The 18,489-nt window shown below is 44.1% G+C and overlaps 2 protein-coding genes across 2 annotated transcripts in view; one reads left to right on the top strand and one right to left on the bottom strand.

Moving 5' to 3' along the window:
- RIPOR3 (RIPOR family member 3) overlaps nucleotides 1–18,489 on the bottom strand; it is a 562,255-nt gene that overhangs the window by 207,612 nt on the left and 336,154 nt on the right. The gene's annotated exons all lie outside the window — the stretch shown is intronic.
- Nucleotides 1–18,489, top strand: part of PTPN1 (protein tyrosine phosphatase non-receptor type 1) — a 157,954-nt gene that overhangs the window by 129,894 nt on the left and 9,571 nt on the right. The window contains exons 5-7 of the mRNA XM_068264144.1: nucleotides 11,703–11,840; nucleotides 15,223–15,432; nucleotides 18,031–18,192. Of these exons, the coding sequence (XP_068120245.1) occupies nucleotides 11,703–11,840; nucleotides 15,223–15,432; nucleotides 18,031–18,192 (510 nt within the window). The remainder of the gene's footprint in view (nucleotides 1–11,702; nucleotides 11,841–15,222; nucleotides 15,433–18,030; nucleotides 18,193–18,489) is intronic.

Here is an 18,489-nt window from a genome sequence, read left to right as displayed (position 1 = left end):
GTAATAAAGAGAGGATGATGGGCACCAGAAAGCATACTGCAAATATTATAGTTAGCAGGTGTATCGGTTGTGCCTTCAGACCACAGATTCAATTACAGCAGGAAATGAAGAGGACAAGAATCCGGGCACCAACCGCAGGAAGATCCAATCTACACCTTTATTGCATCCCCGATAACCCGACATACGTGGTAAAGTGTTGGCCAGACAGCCGCTTCGCAGTGGCTCAGGGCGGTAGGGAGTTGCCTCGAGGTGCAGTAAGCCTAGTATGCTTATTACTATGTATGTATGTTTATATGTGCGCTCTTAATAATTGAGTGTAAACTTCCTCTGATCAAGCAGGTTATTACCTGCGAAACAGCTGTCAAGCCTACACTTGTTTGTCGGGTTATTGGGGATGCAATAAAGGTGTAGATTAATTGGATCTTCCTTGCGGTTGGTGCCCAGATTCTTGTCCTCTTCATTTTCTGCTTAGTAAGGTTGGTCTGAATTTTCCAACACATCCGATCTCAAAATATCGAGAAAATCCAGAAACAGAAAAGTCAAATTGGGGTATGATTGAACAGATAAAATGTAACGTTTGGCCACCTTAAGGCTCCATACTATACACCGTTCTGCACGCAGCAGCGTTTGGCAGACACCGTAGAATGGACTTATTGCTTAGAATCATGCTGGCTCTATTGCAGAGCACGATGTGCTGCGGCACATACATTTCTGGATAGTGCACATATGTGCCATACAGGACTATGGATGGCAGTCTTGCTTCACCAGAAAGTTTGTGTGTTCTGTTATAGCTAAGACTGGACCAATCAGATGCTACTGCTGCGGCATGTGATTGATCTATTTTCAAGCTGCATATATTTGCAAAAAATCTTGTATAATCCTGCATCAACTCAGAAATATTTGGGTCTCCTAATAATAATGATGCTAATGTTTTTATTGTGTTTGTCTACTGTGGGGCTCCGAATGCTTGAGAGCTGCAGCCTCTAGGGGCGCACAGTAGGTAGTGTTGATTATAGAATTCGGAAACCTGGCTTGGAAGGAGGAAGACTCGCCCAATGGCTTTAACTGATTTTACCTTTGACACTTTTATTGTTCTGATGAAGTGGGCTGCGAAACGTTTTGCCTGTGCTAAATAAACCTTTTTGTCTTATGAGTCATGATTGAGGTAAGCCACCTCGCCCTTTACTTTTTAGTGTTTTTAACCTAGTTTTACCTAGGTGCCTCTTTACCCCAGTGTGCTCTGTGACCTTGTCCACTTAGGTGCTGAAGTGTGGTGTTTGAGTTAATTCGGGTTTCCAAATTCAGTATCCTGAATTTAAATGCTACCACTATCAATAGGTCACCCTGCAGTGTTATGAAGTCTTGCCCAAGGACTCATTACTGAATAGGTATTGACTTCTGCCAGGATTTGAACCCTGGTCTCCTATGTCAGAGGCAATTCCCTTAAAGGGACTCATAGCTGAAGTAAAGAAAATGGTTTATACATACCTGGGGCTTCCTACAGCCCCATCCGCTCGGGTCGTTCCCACTCTGCAGTCCTCCTCTGCTGGCAGCTGTGGTACCGGGTCCCAGCACTTCCGTCAGTTGGGGCCAGTCTCTGCCGGAGAAGTGCACTATTTTCGTATCTCTCCAGCAGGCGCTGGAGAGATGGGTGACTCTGTGCCGGACTTGACCCGACAACGGTGCCCCTGGTGATTAGCCAAAATGTGCCCTCGTAATAGTTAAATACCATGGCACAGGAGTGGATAATGGGGCCGGCAGTGATTAAGTGTTGGATTTTATCTAGCTACAATGCCACCTAAGGGCAGGGCTTTGGCGTCCTACAAAATTAATCCGAGGTTTATGAAGCCACCGACTCCAGGTACCCAAAATTGCACAGACTCCTCGACTCAACAGCCCTGCCTAAGGGCTGCTATTTTTCTCATGTTGGACCATGTTGGATGTTGGACCTATGCTGGAAAAGTCCAATGTCGGCCATAGTACAACATCGGATTGGAGAGGGTTAAAGAGAACCAGAGACGAAGCACCCTTATGTATTTTACCATGTATATCAGTGGGAACATTAGAGAAAACATCTACCCTGCTCTCCGTTTTATTCTGCACGGCACAGCTTGCTTCTTATGAACCCTGATAAAATCCCCGACTGAGCTTTCAGTCTGGCTTTGCTATAACTCAGCTATAATGATTCCTGAGCAGAGCCAGCAGGGGGCAGGCTTGGGCTTAAAAAGACACCAGAGAACAGACTGAAGCTATAGACTGAGCTATAAATAAATATTCCTGAGCAAAGCCAGACTGAATGCTCAGAGAGCAGGGTAGGTGTTTTCTCTAATGTTCCCACTGATCTAAATGGTAAAATACATGAGGGTACTTCGTCTCTGGTTCACTTTAAGCCACGTACATACGCCTGGCGGGGATTGGTACAGATGCGATGCTGGCCTGTAGGCTGTTGCGTTGGAATGGAGGGCCAATGGAGCAGCATGGTTGCGATGTCACTTAGCAGACGCGGTGAGTGGAGAGAACACAGCTCTCAGCTGGTGATTGGCTAAATCGATCTGCCCAGCTTGCCGGGGCATCGGGGACCGCTGTACACACACTAGAGTTTCAGCAGAGGCAGTCATTATCCGGTGACTTGGTTGTATTTCATCTAGCATGTGTGTGAAGCTGCTGCTGTATCATGATGGAGCAGACCCTGGCGACATTTGCTGTATGTGGTCAGCTGGTCCTGTAGACATGACAGCAGCCTGTATACACTGTAATATTGGGGCAGTATAACCCTGCGTGGGAGATCTTCTCAGTAGATGTACATCTCAGTGCTCAGGCTTCTGCAGGGTGTGACATTACTTCCCTTTACACCAGAATTACTGGCCGTTATTCTGGAGAATATGTAACTTCTGAAATGCTAAACTTCCTCTCTCTTCTGCCGAACCACTCAACATAGCTCACTAACGTTACGCCGGCTTCTGTGGGACTGGGAGTTCCCTGCTTGGGGCTTTATCCTGTGGGAAATGGGTGGGAACAGGTGCTGGGAATGTAGGATGTCATTAGAGGTCTTTGCAAATAAGAGATGGTTTACTGTGTCTGAGAGTTGCAGTATAAACGGGATGTAACACTTGACACTATAAAATGGAAAATCATCTTGAATCCAGTATTTCTCCTGTAATCTGAAATCAGAGAAAGCATCAGCAGTTTTTGATGGGGTACCTACTAAAACAATCTGGAACCTCCATGTATCACCACCAGGGCTATTTAACTACATCCGCTTCTATAATAAAATCCACTGACAAGCCTGATCTGTAAAAGTGACCACACATGATACAAGAAAATGATGCGATTTTACAGCAATTCAATAAAAACAATCTAAAAAATAAAATGGCTTTTTTTTTTATTATTTGAGAAAAAACATTTTTTTTTCTTTAATTTTTATTTTTTGCATAAGTTGACCGGGAGTGGCGGATTTTTCTGATGTATTTTTCATGAAAATTGGGGCTTCTATTAGCCCCCTGTAGCTGTAATGTCCTGCACCGTCCTCCTCCGATCACTTGTTCCCCGCCGATGGTCCCGGTCTGATTCCGCATGTAAGGCGTCTGCGCAGCCGTGGCCGTGTGCGTGCTCCTGCTCGTGTCTCTGGGTGCTTACTGCGCAGGCGCAGTACAAGAAAACCTCGTACTGCGAGCGGGAGCGCGCATTATTCGTCTTGTTAGACGAATAATTGCCCGGTGCCGGCGGCGGGGAACGAGTGATCGGAGGAGGACGGCGTGGGACATAACAGCTACAGGGGACTGATAGAAGCCTCAGGTAAGGGTCCATGTTTATTGAATGACTCCACAGAGCCCCTTTAACCTCCCTGGCAGTAGCCCTGAGTCAGGCTGGGAATATGGAGAAGAAAAAGCACAGTACCTGGCACCAAATGCTGCAGGGCAGACACACCGGACACAGGACCAAGGAGCATGCTCATCCACAAGTTTGTTGTATCCAGTAGAATTGAAGGCAAGAGAAGGGGCACCGCTTCTTTAAAATTCCTTTATTCCGGTGGGGGAAATAGCAGGTACACAGCAGTGGGGGTGGAAAGAGCCTGACAGCTGTTTCGCTGGTTTAAACCAGCTTCTTCAGAGGCAGAGTGTACACTCTGCCTCTGAAGAAGCTGGTTTAAACCAGCGAAACAGCTGTCAGGCTCTTTCCACCCCCACTGCTGTGTACCTGCTATTTCTCCCACCGGAATAAAGGAATTTTAAAGAAGCGGTGCCCCTTCTCTTGCCTTCAATTCTACTGAGTCAGGCTGGGGATGGAAAAACGCAGCTCCGAGCCTGACTCGTGGTAGCCACCGCTCGTATAGCTCACCTCCCCCAGGATCCAGATGCCGGTAGCTATTCTCCTTCGTGTCCTCTGCATTCCTCTGGTGAGCCCTCCGGTTGTCGCCATGACAACAAACTGCAAACTCGCTACAGGGTTACAGTGCCACCCGGAGGACTGAGGGAGAATTGAAGTGCTGGATTCCAGGGAGTTGAGTAAGTGCTGGGCTGCTGCAGATCTCTCTAGCCGCATTATTTTCCAGGTTTTAGGGTTTAAAAGCATGCTAAAATATTGCTCTGATTTTAGACCCTAAAATCCGGAACACGGCGTTTGTGTAAATGGCGGTAAATTACTATACATGCGCTGCCCATTCATTTTAATGGACAGCACGTTAACGACAAGGGCCAGCAGTAAACGTCCTGCAATAGCCAGTGTGAACCCACCATTCCCCACCCTATTAGATGTTGTTATTGCAGTCTGTGTTACAACTGGAATATTCTCAAATTGCTTCCTGTCCCAGTGTCGTCTGACACTACAATGCCACACATAAACAATGAAGAAGTATATTGCACTATAGTTCCATGGACGCCATTACTTTTGTCATGACAGTCTTGTGTAGCACTGACTGGGAACTGTGGGATCGAGGCTGAGGCAGAATTACTTTGGTGGGGCGACAACAGGAAACAAGCATCACCCATGTGGCTGTGAGAACCGTAGTGCCGTCCCATCCTGCCAGGAACCTCACAGCGGAGAGGCAAGAGTCACTAAAGAGCATTTCCTGAAGAATGGTCATTAGTTCTGTTTTCTGAGAAGTGTCACTCCTGAGGACATTTTATGTACATATCCGTACAGACTGCTTAGTAAATGACCACTATCTGTAACCCCCTCATAAAGCAAGCTGTGTTTAGAGCTTCGTATAATTTGTAGCGCTTAGTCTTTTGCACTTTGCATGTTGCAGCATACAGAACTTCCAGAGAACTTTGTGGTTTTCTGTTGAGATCAGCAGCATGCTGCTAGTACTTAGAGGATCAGTAACTACGTATAGTAACATGAAAGAAATTATTCAGGATAGCCACTTTTACTTTACATATCCTGGGTTCAGCATCAGAAACTCTTCCTATAGCTATAAACAGTAAAACCCCAATTATCCAGTAGTCTCAAGCAACCAGAGACAAGTCTTGGCCTTGCAGGATGCATAAATCTAGCAAAACAGACAAATGATAAGCGCTCAAGGATGCACCTGAATTGTAAGCCATCAGCGGCAATGCAGAGCCCCCTAGGGCTGAATACATGCCTCTAATGCAAAACAGATGCAAAATTATGTGCTAACTCTAATCTAAAAATTTGAGAGTGAATTTAAAACAGTGAAGGCAGCTAGCCACTAGTATACTTACATTTAAGTTTGCCCAGTGGGAGACATGGCAGCGCTTTCAAACAACCTCATACCTGAATGATTTAACTGCAATGGTGAGCAGAGCTCCAGAAACTGGACTAAATTACACACCCAGCATACACTGCAGGCAAAGAGAGGGAGGGGGAATTAGTGATTAAGCTGCATCGGTGGGCAGAGCTCCAGAAGCTGGACTATATTACACACCCTGCATCACTATAGACCAAGGGGGGGTGTTAGCTTCAGTGATAATTAGTGCACAAATTATGACCTAATAGACTTCCCCACGGCGGTGACGTACCCCCTTGGGGAAGACCTACCTCTAACCTAGCAATAAAAACATAATTCCTCGTGCTGCTATTCATAAATGGTGTACACATTTCATAAGACAAGCAAAACAGACAAATGATAAGCGCTCAAGGATGCACCTGAATTGTAAGCCATCAGCGGCAATGCAGAGCCCCCTAGGGCTGAATACATGCCTCTAATGCAAAACAGATGCAAAATTATGTGCTAACTCTAATCTAAAAATTTGAGAGTGAATTTAAAACAGTGAAGGCAGCTAGCCACTAGTATACTTACATTTAAGTTTGCACAGTGGGAGACATGGCAGCGCTTTCAAACAACCTCATACCTGAATGATTTAACTGCAATGGTGAGGATGCATAAATCTACTTTTACACCTCTTCATACAGTAATAGACCTCTGTCACGTTAAAAAACACAGTATTACTGTTACACTGTAACCAGCCCCATAGTCCAGAAGTGATGGTACTTCTGGACTACGGGGCTGGTTACAGTGTCCGCTGAATACAACATCCGGGTCCCGGCATAGAGTGAGAGCTGACGGCCGCAGCTGCTCATTCCCAGGAGTGCAAGTCCGACTCCTCCTGTAACGGACTGTTCAGCTATACTGGATAAACCTACCAAGTAACAGGACTCATTAGATGCTGCCAAAGTCTGATAAAAATCGTTACCACTACTCATAACAGGAGTCGTGAGTATGCAGCCTTATTGCAATGCTGTGTTATGCTTTACATCACTAAGAGGTTAATATATACCACTGGCATTGATCCGGAGAATTTGTTTTATTGTGGAACTTTTTATTGGGATTTTTTATTGGATCCTTAATCTGCCACTAAAGTGTTTGCTCGCATATTTTTGCATCTTTAAACTGCTGCTCTGAACCATCAGGCTGATTAGCAGGATCCTGCAGGACTTTTTAGTGTGAAAGGTGTGTAAGGTCTCTGCATACCTGCAGATTTGTCTGGATGTGAGTGACAGTGTGGTTGCGATTTTAGTGGAGCTACTCGTGTGTGGTATGATTTTTATTGTTATTTAATTGATGGTATTAAATTGTTTTTGAGTGCGCAGGAGTAATACTGTGTTTTTTGCTTAATTCGAGTGGATTGGGGTACAGATCCATTTTTCTCCTTGCAGCCAACATTTTTGTTAAAGCTCCTTATTGTGGTGCTGCTAGGTGCGCGGCAATCATACATACTCTGTCACGTTAAGCCTGTCCTTTGTCTTATTTTGTTTTTAATTACTGTATTTCAACGAGTTTATGGTAAGTGTACAGTGTGGGGTACAGTACATTTTTTTTTTTAACTAGGCCTATTTTTAACATTGACTTCCACGTTTACCCAGCATCAGCCAATCCCTGTTGGTGTTGGATAATAGGGGTTTCAATCTTTTGCTGTATATTGGTTGGTAGCCCCGCCCTCCTGCAGCCTAGGCTGTTTATTATGCGGAGTCCCATAACCCCCGCCTTTAGATTTCTGCATGAAACCTACTGAATATCTATAGAACGGCAGCATTGCCCTGATTGATGCATTGCAATGCTACTGGTCATTGGATCTGTCACTCCCACCCATCATTATTTGAGCAAGATCTTTGTCTGGTATGATCTAAATTATGATAGTTCGGTCATGTTAGAGCATCGATCTTTGGTAGATACAATCACTGTGACTGAATCTGCCAGTAATCAGTGGGAAAAGTTTGTTTGTGCGCACCTTTTGGAGAGCAACCATATTGTTGTTGCACTAGTAGTAAGGGCCTGTTTCCACTACATGCAGATTGGATGCAGAATGGATGCTGAAAAACTGACTCCAATGAATGTGTATTCAGCTGGCAGCTGGCTTCCTGCTCTGTCCATGCCCCGCATCCCCTGCAACATGATGTGCAGAGTGCGCTGCTCAACTACCTGGCAACGTATCAGCAGTGCAGTGATCTGGGATTCTTCCAATGGGGCAATCGCTCTCTCATATCTATGACACCATCTAGTGGCGTCTTGAGACACAGCTGTATTATCCTTGGGGAACATCTGGCTATGGGGAGGGGAGCTGGCTTGTACTGGGGGCACATCTGGATACTGTTGGTGGGGCTATACTTGGGAGGGGGGTATGTATTTATAGAGCACTGACATCTTCTGCAGCACTTTACAGAGTACATAGTCATGTCACTGACTGGCTCACAATTTAATCTCTACCATAGTCTTAGCCTAATGTCCTACCATATTATTATTATTATTATGTATTCATATAGCATTGCCATGTTCTGCTGCACTTTACAGTGTACATAGTCATGTCATTGACTGTCCTCAGGAGCTCACAATATAATCCCTACTACAGTCATAGCCTAATGTCCTACCATATTATTATTTTAGGACCATTGTAGTCCCTTACACACTCCAATGAGTTCTGGGTCACCATGAGCTTGCTGGTTAGTCTGTACCTCTCGGTGTTACAAGCCCTACTCCATAGAGCCAAATTAATCCATGCCATGCATTGATGAGGATCAAACAATCCGAAACAGTCTGTATGCATTTTGCATTATTCTGGCTCTGTACAAATTAACAAACTGACACATCATTGCATTCCAGAGGTTCTGGAGGTGTGTTTAGCTTCTAAGGGTAACAATGGTTAATTTGCATATATTCAGCAGTGATGCATTGTGGGAGACATCTCAAGCTCACTCCAACCTGAATTATCGCAAATTCTTTCTGTTTTAGGAAAGCAAACTTTTGTTTTTCATATTATTATTATGTATTTACCGGTATGTAGCATTGACCTCTTCTGCTGCACTTTACAGAGTACATAGTCCTGTCACTGACTGTCCTCAGAAAAGCTTACACTCTAATCCCCTCCATAGTCATACCATATGTCCATCATAGTCCAGGGCCAATTCTTAGGGGAAAGCCGGTTAACTTAACCATATGTTTTTAGGGTGGGGAGGAAACCAGAGTGCCTGGAGGAAACCCATGCAGACACAGGGAGAACATACAAATCTGAATAAATACTGCATATTGGTATAGCTGTGCATCACGTACTTTTTTTTTTTTCTTGTGTTGCTAGAGAGAGGCTGGCTGGAGATGTCTGGCTGTGTTCGGGGGCTAGGATATACTGTGCAGTTATAGCACAGCCTCCATGTGTTGTGTATAAGCAGCGCTGCTGTTATGATGACACACGCAGCCCCACATCTTGTGGTTCTTCTGGGATCCTCTGCTGATGGAATTCAGTGCAGGCTTGTGTGGTTAGTGCAAGTGACCTCTCCAATCCTGAGAGGAGGAAGATGGCCGTTACTCTTTTCCTGCACTTCCCTGAAGGTTATTTCACGAATACTTCTCAGCACTGAGTCTTCCTGGAATTTGTCAGATTGTGGCGTTTCCTGAGCCTCGGTTGATGCAAGCCTTGTCCTGCTCAGGAGTGGAATCCTCATCATTCACACAGGGTTGTTTCACTTCACCGGCCGCATAGATGACGTCCTTGTGTTGATGAAGCTCTTCTTCATTTATTGCAGCATGTGGTGACCCTACAGAGCGCATGTATGGTGGCTTCATGGATGTCACAGGCCCAAACAAGTTGTCCTTTTATAGAAAATGAAGCCATGTTGCTCGGCTGAAGAAAATGTCATTCACACATGAAAGCCACGTTGCATGACCCACTACCGCACTTTCTCTTTCAAGCCGGAAGGAGGAAGTGCGATAGTGAGTCATGGAATGCGGCTTTCCTTACACCTACGCCGCATAATGGAAGGCAGACGTCCCCGAAGACTTCTGGGTAAGTTAACTCCCCGCTGCCTGTAGTCACACCTGAAGTCATTAGACTGCATTTGAATTTCGAATTCGAGACCTTCTGGACTCGAAAGCCCATAGCTGTTCATATCTTAGCCAGGGCACTATCTTAGGACTATCTGCATGGAGTTTGTATGTTCTCCCCGTAACTGCAATGCTTTTCTTCTGGGCACTCCCACATCTCAAAAACATACAGCTAAATTAATAAACTTTATCCACCACTACAGTATATCTACGTCCTCTGTGACTTCATCTAAGCCACAAATCCGTAGATATAAGTCATGTAGCAGAAGCAGTGCAGTGCAGGATTGGGCTTGCTCCTGTGCACATTTCTGGCATTATCTGATGCTGATGCAGCACTAATTGGGGTATATATATATATATATATATATATATATATATATATATATATATATAATTTTTTTTTTTCTGTGTCATAAGTAGGAATAAAGTTATTTATGATTAGATAAGGACATTGCTACACTGTCAAAACTGCTCTGGTCCATAAGTGGAAAACAAGGTCTGGATGTGAAGTGGTTAAAATAACTGAGAAGCTCTTATCCCTAATGCAGTAGACTAACATTACGGATTTTGCTTTTAATCACTGGATTATAAGTTTATGAACCCTTGGAAGTAAATATATTATCATTTCTAGTCACTAATTTGATGTATTTGGCTACAAGACAGTCCTACTTGTTATAGCCTTAAAGAAAAACTCCGACCAAGAATTGAACTTTATCTCAATCAGTAGCTGATACCCCCTTTTCTACGTCCTCAGGGGGCGCTGTATGACTCATATTGTGGTGAAACCTTTCCCACAAGAATCTGAGGACTGTGATTCTCCGGCAGGTTCCTGTCTGTGAACCGTGTTGCATTGTGGGAAATAGCTGTTTACAGCTGTTTCCAACTGCCAAAAAAACATGCAGCAGCAACATCACCTGCCAACAGTAAAAATGTCACCATGTAATGTCAGAATGTAAATCAGGGATTTAAAACATTTTACAATGGGCAAACACTGACTAAATCATTTATACATAATGTAAAAAATGAAGCACTTTTTTTTTTTTATTACACTGGAGTTCCTCTTTAAAGGATAGGCTTAGACGAAAATATTAGTCATTGAGGCTTCATGTTGCTGCTGTAGGTGGTTTCAGTACATTGTATAACAACTGTTAAAAATCTGCAGCTGCTACAAATCAGATTTCTTTTCCATGATTCCCTCTGCTGGAAGTATGGAAGTAGTGCAGTGTAATCTTGTAGCAAATACTTCTTCTGCATTCTTCCCCGCTAATCTCTAAATCAGAGGTGCCCATCGCAATCACACTGTACATAATGACGATCGTAAGAAACGTGTTGGAGGAAAAAGTTGTGTTCAGAACTGCACGAGTAAACAGGTGGATGGAACAGTCGAGTGTGGCAGGGTGTTCCAAAGGGTAGGGGCAGCATGACGGTGGCTCCAAAGGTTTTGAGATGGACTCTTGGGACCAAGTTATCAAAGCTTTTTGGTCTAAGGTTGTGGGAGGTGTGATATATATGTGTGTGTATATCAGCTTTAGGCCTCTTGCACACTGCAAGCGATTCCGATTCAGATTCCGCTTTTTAATCGTTTTTTACATCCGATTCCGATTTGCAGTTTGCTCCCTGCACACTGCAAATCGGAATCTGAATCGGATGTGAAAAACGATTAAACAGCGGAATCGGAATCGCTTGCAGTGTGCAAGAGGCCTTATAGACCGCTAATTGTCTTTTTAGAAGGTCAGGATGGTGTTTTCTATAGCTATTATTATTATTATTATTATTATTATTATTATTATTTTTATTACTAATCATTTATGTAGTGCTGGCTTGAGTTTAGTATGCACTAATCATTGATTTGAAGGCATTTTACAAGACCTGCCCATTTCAGTGATATTCCACCCGTGTCTTGACTCTAACGTTTTCTGTGCTGCAGATCAAGTGTGCGCAGTACTGGCCAAAGAAGGAGGAGAGTCCCATGGTGTTTGAGGATGCCAACTTGAAACTAACCCTCCTGACAGAAGACATCAAATCCTATTACACAATCCGTGTGCTGGAACTGGAGAACATGAATGTGAGTATCGGCATGACACAATACTGGATACAGTCTCTGTATCTGTATGATACACCGTCTGCCCCGTCACCAGCTCTGCTACCAGCTGACGCACTGATGACCCGTTTCCTGCCAGGGTGATCATCAGTGCTACAGCAAGTGTGCAACTCTGAGAAAGGGGAACCAAACCTTTCACACAGTTTTAACACACATTTTCTATAAAGTGGACCTGAACTCAGAACTTCCTCTCTGCATTAAAAGATAAGCAACAGCATAATAACCTTTAAAGAAAAACATTTCTACAGCTAATACATATTCTGAAATAAATCTTCAGTGTGTCTACTTCCTGCTTTCATGGAAGCAGACACAGCGTTAACATCCTGTGTTTACAAATTATCTGCTCTGCTGATGCTGCCAAGATTTTTGAGCTGACACAGCTGAGAGACCAATTTACATCTTGTGATTAGTCACATATGAGGGGAAATTAGACAGGCTAAACTCTCTAAATACATGCACAGTGGATTTCTCTATTTTCCTTCTGTCCTGTGCAAGAGTTCAAGTGCACTTTACATGAATGTGCATGTAAATCTTTTGTCAAAGAGGCCCTGTCGTGACATATTGTAGAATGCAGTACATTATTCAGGATATTCCGTTTTACAGTAATTGTCACAGTTTCAGCATCAGAAACACTTCCTATATCTGTATATTGCTGTATATTGTATGTAGTCCCGCCCTCCCAGTGATGCTTATGCTTCATACACACTTGAGATAAAAGTCTTTGGAAAAGGCAAGATCGCAGACCAATTTTACCCCCTTCCATGTAGTATGAGAGCCATACTCTACACAGTCTATTCTATGGAGCTGCACTCCCCATCAGATAGTCTTTGCAAGATGCTGTACACAAAGATGCTGTACACACTCAAAAGATCATTATCTGCAAAAGATCTGTTCCTGCAAAAGATCCATTCCTGCAAAATGCATTCATAATCTATGAGATCTGCAGATCCTCATACACACCTTGTTTAACAGACTTCATCTGCATATCTGGCAATCCTCTGCAGATCTGAAAATCCATCCTGGTGGATCTGATCTGCAGATGATCTGCAGATGATTGTCTGTTAAACAAGGTGTGTATGAGGATCTGCAGATATCAGACTATGAATGCATTTTGGAGGAATGGATCTTTTGGCAGGAACAGATCTTTTGCAGATAATGATCTTTTGAGTGTGTCCAGCATCTGTGTGTGCAGCATCTTGCAAAGACTATCTGATGGGGAGTGCAGCTCCATAGAATAGACTGTGTAGAGTATGGCTCTCATACTACATGGAAGGGGGTAAAATTGGTCTGTGATCTTTCATTTTCCAAAGACTTTTATCTCAAGTGTGTATGAAGCATTAGCCTAGGCTGTTTAGATATGCGAAATTCTCCTCCCTGAGCATTCTGGGAGAAAAGGGGCCATATGCAATTTCCTTTTTCACCTGAGTTTTCTCCTGGGTGATATTTGCACAACTTGTAAACAAAATGCCATTTAAACTACCAGCAAGCAAACAAATAGTCAAAATATTACAGTCATTTGTCTCCTACTTTTTGGTACTTTTCCATTGCAATGTGCCAAAAAGTTATTTTAAATCAAAGATGAAAAATTATTTACTAGGAGAAAGCTCAGGAGAAAAAGTGAATTGCATATGGCCCAAGGTATTATTTGTACTGGCTTCAGAACTCTTCAGACAAATATTCTGCAGAGATCACCTGACAGGACTTAAGACGTTGCCACTTGTGATCAATTTCAGAATGTAAATCCGGTTGAGGAAAGATTTTACAATGGGCAAATAGTGAATAAATTATAGATTGATATTGTAAAAAAATAAGAATTTTTTTTTCACTGCAGTTACTTTATAAAAGAAAAAAGTTGGTTCAAAACAGGGCTGTGGAGTCGGTACAAAAATCTTCCGACTCCGGGTACCCAAAATTGCTCAGACTCCGACTCCTCGACTCCGACTCCAGAGCCCTGGTTCAAAATGCAAAAAACAAACAAAAAAAAGAACTTGTCACCAATTCATAGATATTCGGAGACTGCAAGGGGGGGGGGGGGGGGTCATTTCTCTGGCAGCTGAAGCCACGCCTCCATGCTGACTGGTAGCCTGTCATGCCTTTTTATTCTCATGTAGGTGTGGCTTTGTGCTGACTGGGGTGTGGGAGATGTAAACAGGCAGCTGAGGTGAAACTTAGGTGCTGTATATTGGTGCACTGGGTATTTTTTAAAAAAAAAATTACCAAAAATGTTTTCTCTTTATACTTGTTTCACCCATAAAAAGGTGTCCTGTCCTGTCATTTTGACAGTTGGCATCAGTTTTGTATGTGTTTCTATTGTTGTGTTCACACATAAAAGGTGAACAGTTCCGGTCCAGTCAGATAAAACTGATAGAAAACGGGTGCAAAACTGACAGGACAGGACTGGACCAGATATGTGCAGATTTATGTGTGAGCCAAGCTTAAAGGTACCCATATACTATGTCTATTTCCTGCTGACATACAGCAGATTCGGTCGCTGCATATTGATCGCCAGCGGATCGTGAGCGCGTTGTTAGCGGCTTTGGATTCGGGGGTGATCAACTCAGCAATACTGTCACCTGTCTGCCGGCGCTAGTTCCCGGGTCCGTGCTGTCCCTTTCTCCGGCTGGCCATCTTCTCTTCACTTCCTGTCCCGTTCTGTGAGACGGGGAAGTTCAGTCAGTAGAGCGCCCTCTACTGTTTGAATTTCTAGCTTATCACAGGACAGGACAGGAAGAGAAGATGGAGAAGAAGGCCAGCCGGAGAAAGGGACGGCACGGACCCGGGGACTCACGCCTGATGACAGGTGATATCATTGGGGCGGCGAGGCAGGAAGAGGCAGCGGCAGCCCCACAGATTATGACTCCATGCTGAAATGGATTCAAAATCTGTGTGCAGTGTATGGGCAGCCAATAGATCCCTCTCTGATCAAATTCGATCAGAGAGGGATCTTATCTATTGGTCGATCTGGTGGCAAACCTTAAGGTGGCCATACACTCGTTAGATTAGCAGCAGATAGATGATCGGATAGTTTTTCTGATCTATCTGATGTGTTTAGGAACATTTTTTTTTTACTAGGAACTGATTTCCACTAGATTTCAGTATGAAATCTATTGAAAATCGATCTGATGGCATTTTTTTGCCATCAGATTTCCATTAGGTCCAATGCCAATTGATAAGCAATTTCATCAGATTGACCTATATTTTCCTGCATGTCAGATCGATTGAAATCGGGCCGCAAATCGATCGATCAGGCAATCGCTTTGCGATCGATTGGCCGCCAATCGGCTGAGTGTATGGGCTCCTTAAAGCGTGTCCAATATTAAAGTAAGCATTGCCTTTTGTTTTGCAGACACAGGAGACCCGGGAGATTCTGCACTTTCATTACACCACATGGCCAGATTTCGGCGTTCCCGAGTCACCGGCATCATTCCTTAATTTCCTGTTTAAGGTGCGAGAATCAGGGTGCCTTAACCCAGAGCATGGCCCCATTGTGGTACATTGCAGCGCAGGCATTGGACGATCTGGGACCTTCTGCCTGGCTGACACATGTTTACTGCTGGTGAGTATTATCACAAGCATCTTCACTGTCTGATTGGTTGATAAAAGTATGGGCGTAGCAATTGCCAGAACAGCTCGTGCTGAATGATTGGGGCAAATGTTGTACTTCGTGTACCTGAAGGAGAAAAAACATGATATACTTAACTCAAAGGTGTATAGGCCCCTTCAGGCTCCTTACTGCGTCTGCCTTCTCTGCGGCTGTAGTCCCCGTTCACAGATGTGACTGGGACCAGTCGGGAGCCAGCACATGCACAGTTCACTCCACACATCCCTGATTGATGTGAATAAACCTGCGTTTTGAAAACTTCAGTGCTGATCACGATTTCTTGGAGCAAGTACTCTGTTAAAGCCAAACAGACTGGACCAGGCACAAAGGAAAGATTGCGAGTGAGGTGTGCCGTTCAAGAAGTACAAAATTGTAACTTTTCTAAGGGTGCTTTCACATTGCATCAGTTGCATTGTAGAGTAACTCTGCATGTCAACTGCACATACCATTCTCTGTGCCTGTTCACATCAAGTGTATTGGACAGAAAAGGGGGAAAATGCCTTCCACCCTGGGAGTAACAAAGTGAGGTATGAAAAATAGTAGGTGACCGATTACATTTCCTAGTATCCCCCAGTGTGAAATCTATTGGAATTCCGCCCAGCATGCCGGATGTTTGGCCACGTTACAGTTCTGATCTCTGGCAGATTTGATTAAGATCAAATTTGCAAGATATTGATGCCGCAAATTGAGTAATGTATGGGCAACTTAAAGAGAACCTGTAACAAAAAAAGTTCCCCTGGGGGGTACTCGCCTCGGGAGTGGGAAGCCTCAGGGTCCCAATGAGGCTTCCCCCTCCCCTGTAGCTGCAGGCAATCCAGCGCTGGCTCCCCCAAAGTACCCTGGGATCCTCCCTCAACAAGGCTGACAAGCGCTGATTTATTTACCTTTCCTGGCTCCAGCGGGGTCGCTGTTGCAGCTCTCCGCACGGAGATAGGCGAAAATAGCTGATCTCTGTCGGGTCCGCTCTACTGCGCAGGTGTAGGAGACTTGCCCCTGCGCAGTAGAGCAGGCTGACAGCGATCAGCTATTTCCGCCTATCTCCGAGAGAAGAGCTGATACTGCACCTGCGCTGGAGCCGGGGAGGTATATATTTACATCCCCGCTGTTTGGGGAGCTTTATCTCCGCCACCGTGGGGCCGAGGAGGACAGGGGAAGCCTCAATAGGATCCGGAGGCTTCCTCTACCCGAGGTGAGTACCCCCCAGGGGAGGTTTTTCTCATTACAGGTTTTCTTTAAGATCTTGGTCAATCATCAATGATACAATATTAATTGTACCTTTTCTGTGTACTATGAGGGGCTATTTGAAGTATTTGCGCGTGGTATATTCGCTCGGTTTACTCTTCTACTACATAGATTTGATATTGTGCACACATCAAAATTTGCATCATTAATGGTCACCTATAGCAAACCACTTGCTCTAGTTATCCTAATCCTGTACAGATTGGTGCACAGCCGCAAGCAAATGACTACAAAATGAATTTTGGAGTTCGAAAAGTTAAATTCCAAATGTAATATTATTTATACATAACATATTGTAATTACTTTTAATCATTTTACTTTTCTTAAATTTGGATTTGGTTGACCTTTAACATACTTAAAGCTAATGTAACTCCATGTGTAAAAAAAAAAAAAAAAAGTCAGATACTCACCTAAGGAAAGGGAAGGCTCTGAGTCCTAATAAGCCTACCCTCTCCTCTACCGGTGGAACCTTCGGTTAAATCCTCTGCCGCGGGGACTTCGGGAGTTTTCGGGAGCACTTGGGCTCCCGAAGGCTGGTGGCTCCATACTGCGCATGCACGAGTACGTCATAGACATGCGCGAGTGCGTCTATGGCGGCGCTCGCACATGCGTAGTATGGAGTGGCCCGTCTTCGAGAGCCCGAGTGCTCCCGAAGTCTATTGAAACCTCCCCTCGGCGGCGGAAGTGCCAGTATTTGACCGAATTGGTCGAATACTGCTACGGGGGATCCTGAGCGGGACCGGGCACCGGGAGAGGGAAGGCTCATTATGACCGAGCCTTCCCTCTCCTTAGGTGAGTATCTAACTTTTCTTTTTTTTAATGTCTGTTCCCATTAGCTTTAAAGAGAAACCATGACCAAGAATTGAACTTCATCCCAATCAGTAGCTGATACCCCCTTTTATAATAGAAATCTATTCCTTTTCACAAACTGATCATCAGGGGGTTCTGTATGGCTGATCTTGTGGTGAAACCCCTCCCACAGGAAACTGTGAGGACCATGGTCCTGTCAGTTTCCTGTCTGTGAACCTCGTTGCATTGGGGGAAATGTTTACAGCGGTTTCCAAATGCGCAAAAAAACAAGCAGCAGCTACTTCCAGTGGCATCGCCTGCCAGCAGTTAAAATGTCACCATATGATAAATGTCAGAATGTAAATCAGGGAGAGGAAAGATTTTACAATGGGCAAACACTGACTAAATCATTTATACATAATTATTGTAAAAACGAAGCACTTTTTTTTTTTTTTACATTATTTTAACTGAAATTCCTATTTAACCTCTTTTTTGTTTGTTTTTTTTTGCTGTAAATTTGGACAGATGGACAAGCGGAAAGACCCGTCCTCTGTGGATATAAAGCAGGTCTTGTTAGATATGAGGAAATATAGGATGGGCCTTATTCAGACTGCAGATCAGCTACGATTTTCCTACCTGGCTGTTATTGAGGGGGCCAAATTCATCATGGGAGACTCCTCTGTACAGGTAGGTGCATCAGGATCTTCCTCCTGTCCTGTAGATGTGGCGGCCTATTGGGATGACTTTCATGTTGTAGCAACAATCTGCCTCGTTTTATTAAACTGCATTGGGCATACCTGACTCTGCTGAACTATCAGTCTGCCTGACAGGATAACATGACCTAATCTGCTGTCAGCCTGCTACTTTGGTCAATAATAAAAGCCTTGTACACACGCTAGATTAGCCACTTATTCCACAACTACAGTACTGTATATCTATGTCCTCTGTGACTTCATCAAAGCCCCAAGGACGTAGATATACGAT

This window comes from Hyperolius riggenbachi, chromosome 12, assembly GCF_040937935.1.
Source record: "Hyperolius riggenbachi isolate aHypRig1 chromosome 12, aHypRig1.pri, whole genome shotgun sequence".
In the NCBI taxonomy this organism is placed as follows: Eukaryota; Metazoa; Chordata; class Amphibia; order Anura; family Hyperoliidae; genus Hyperolius; species Hyperolius riggenbachi.
Note: the sequence above shows the minus strand (reverse complement) of the source record. Positions and strands in the feature narration are given on the sequence as shown.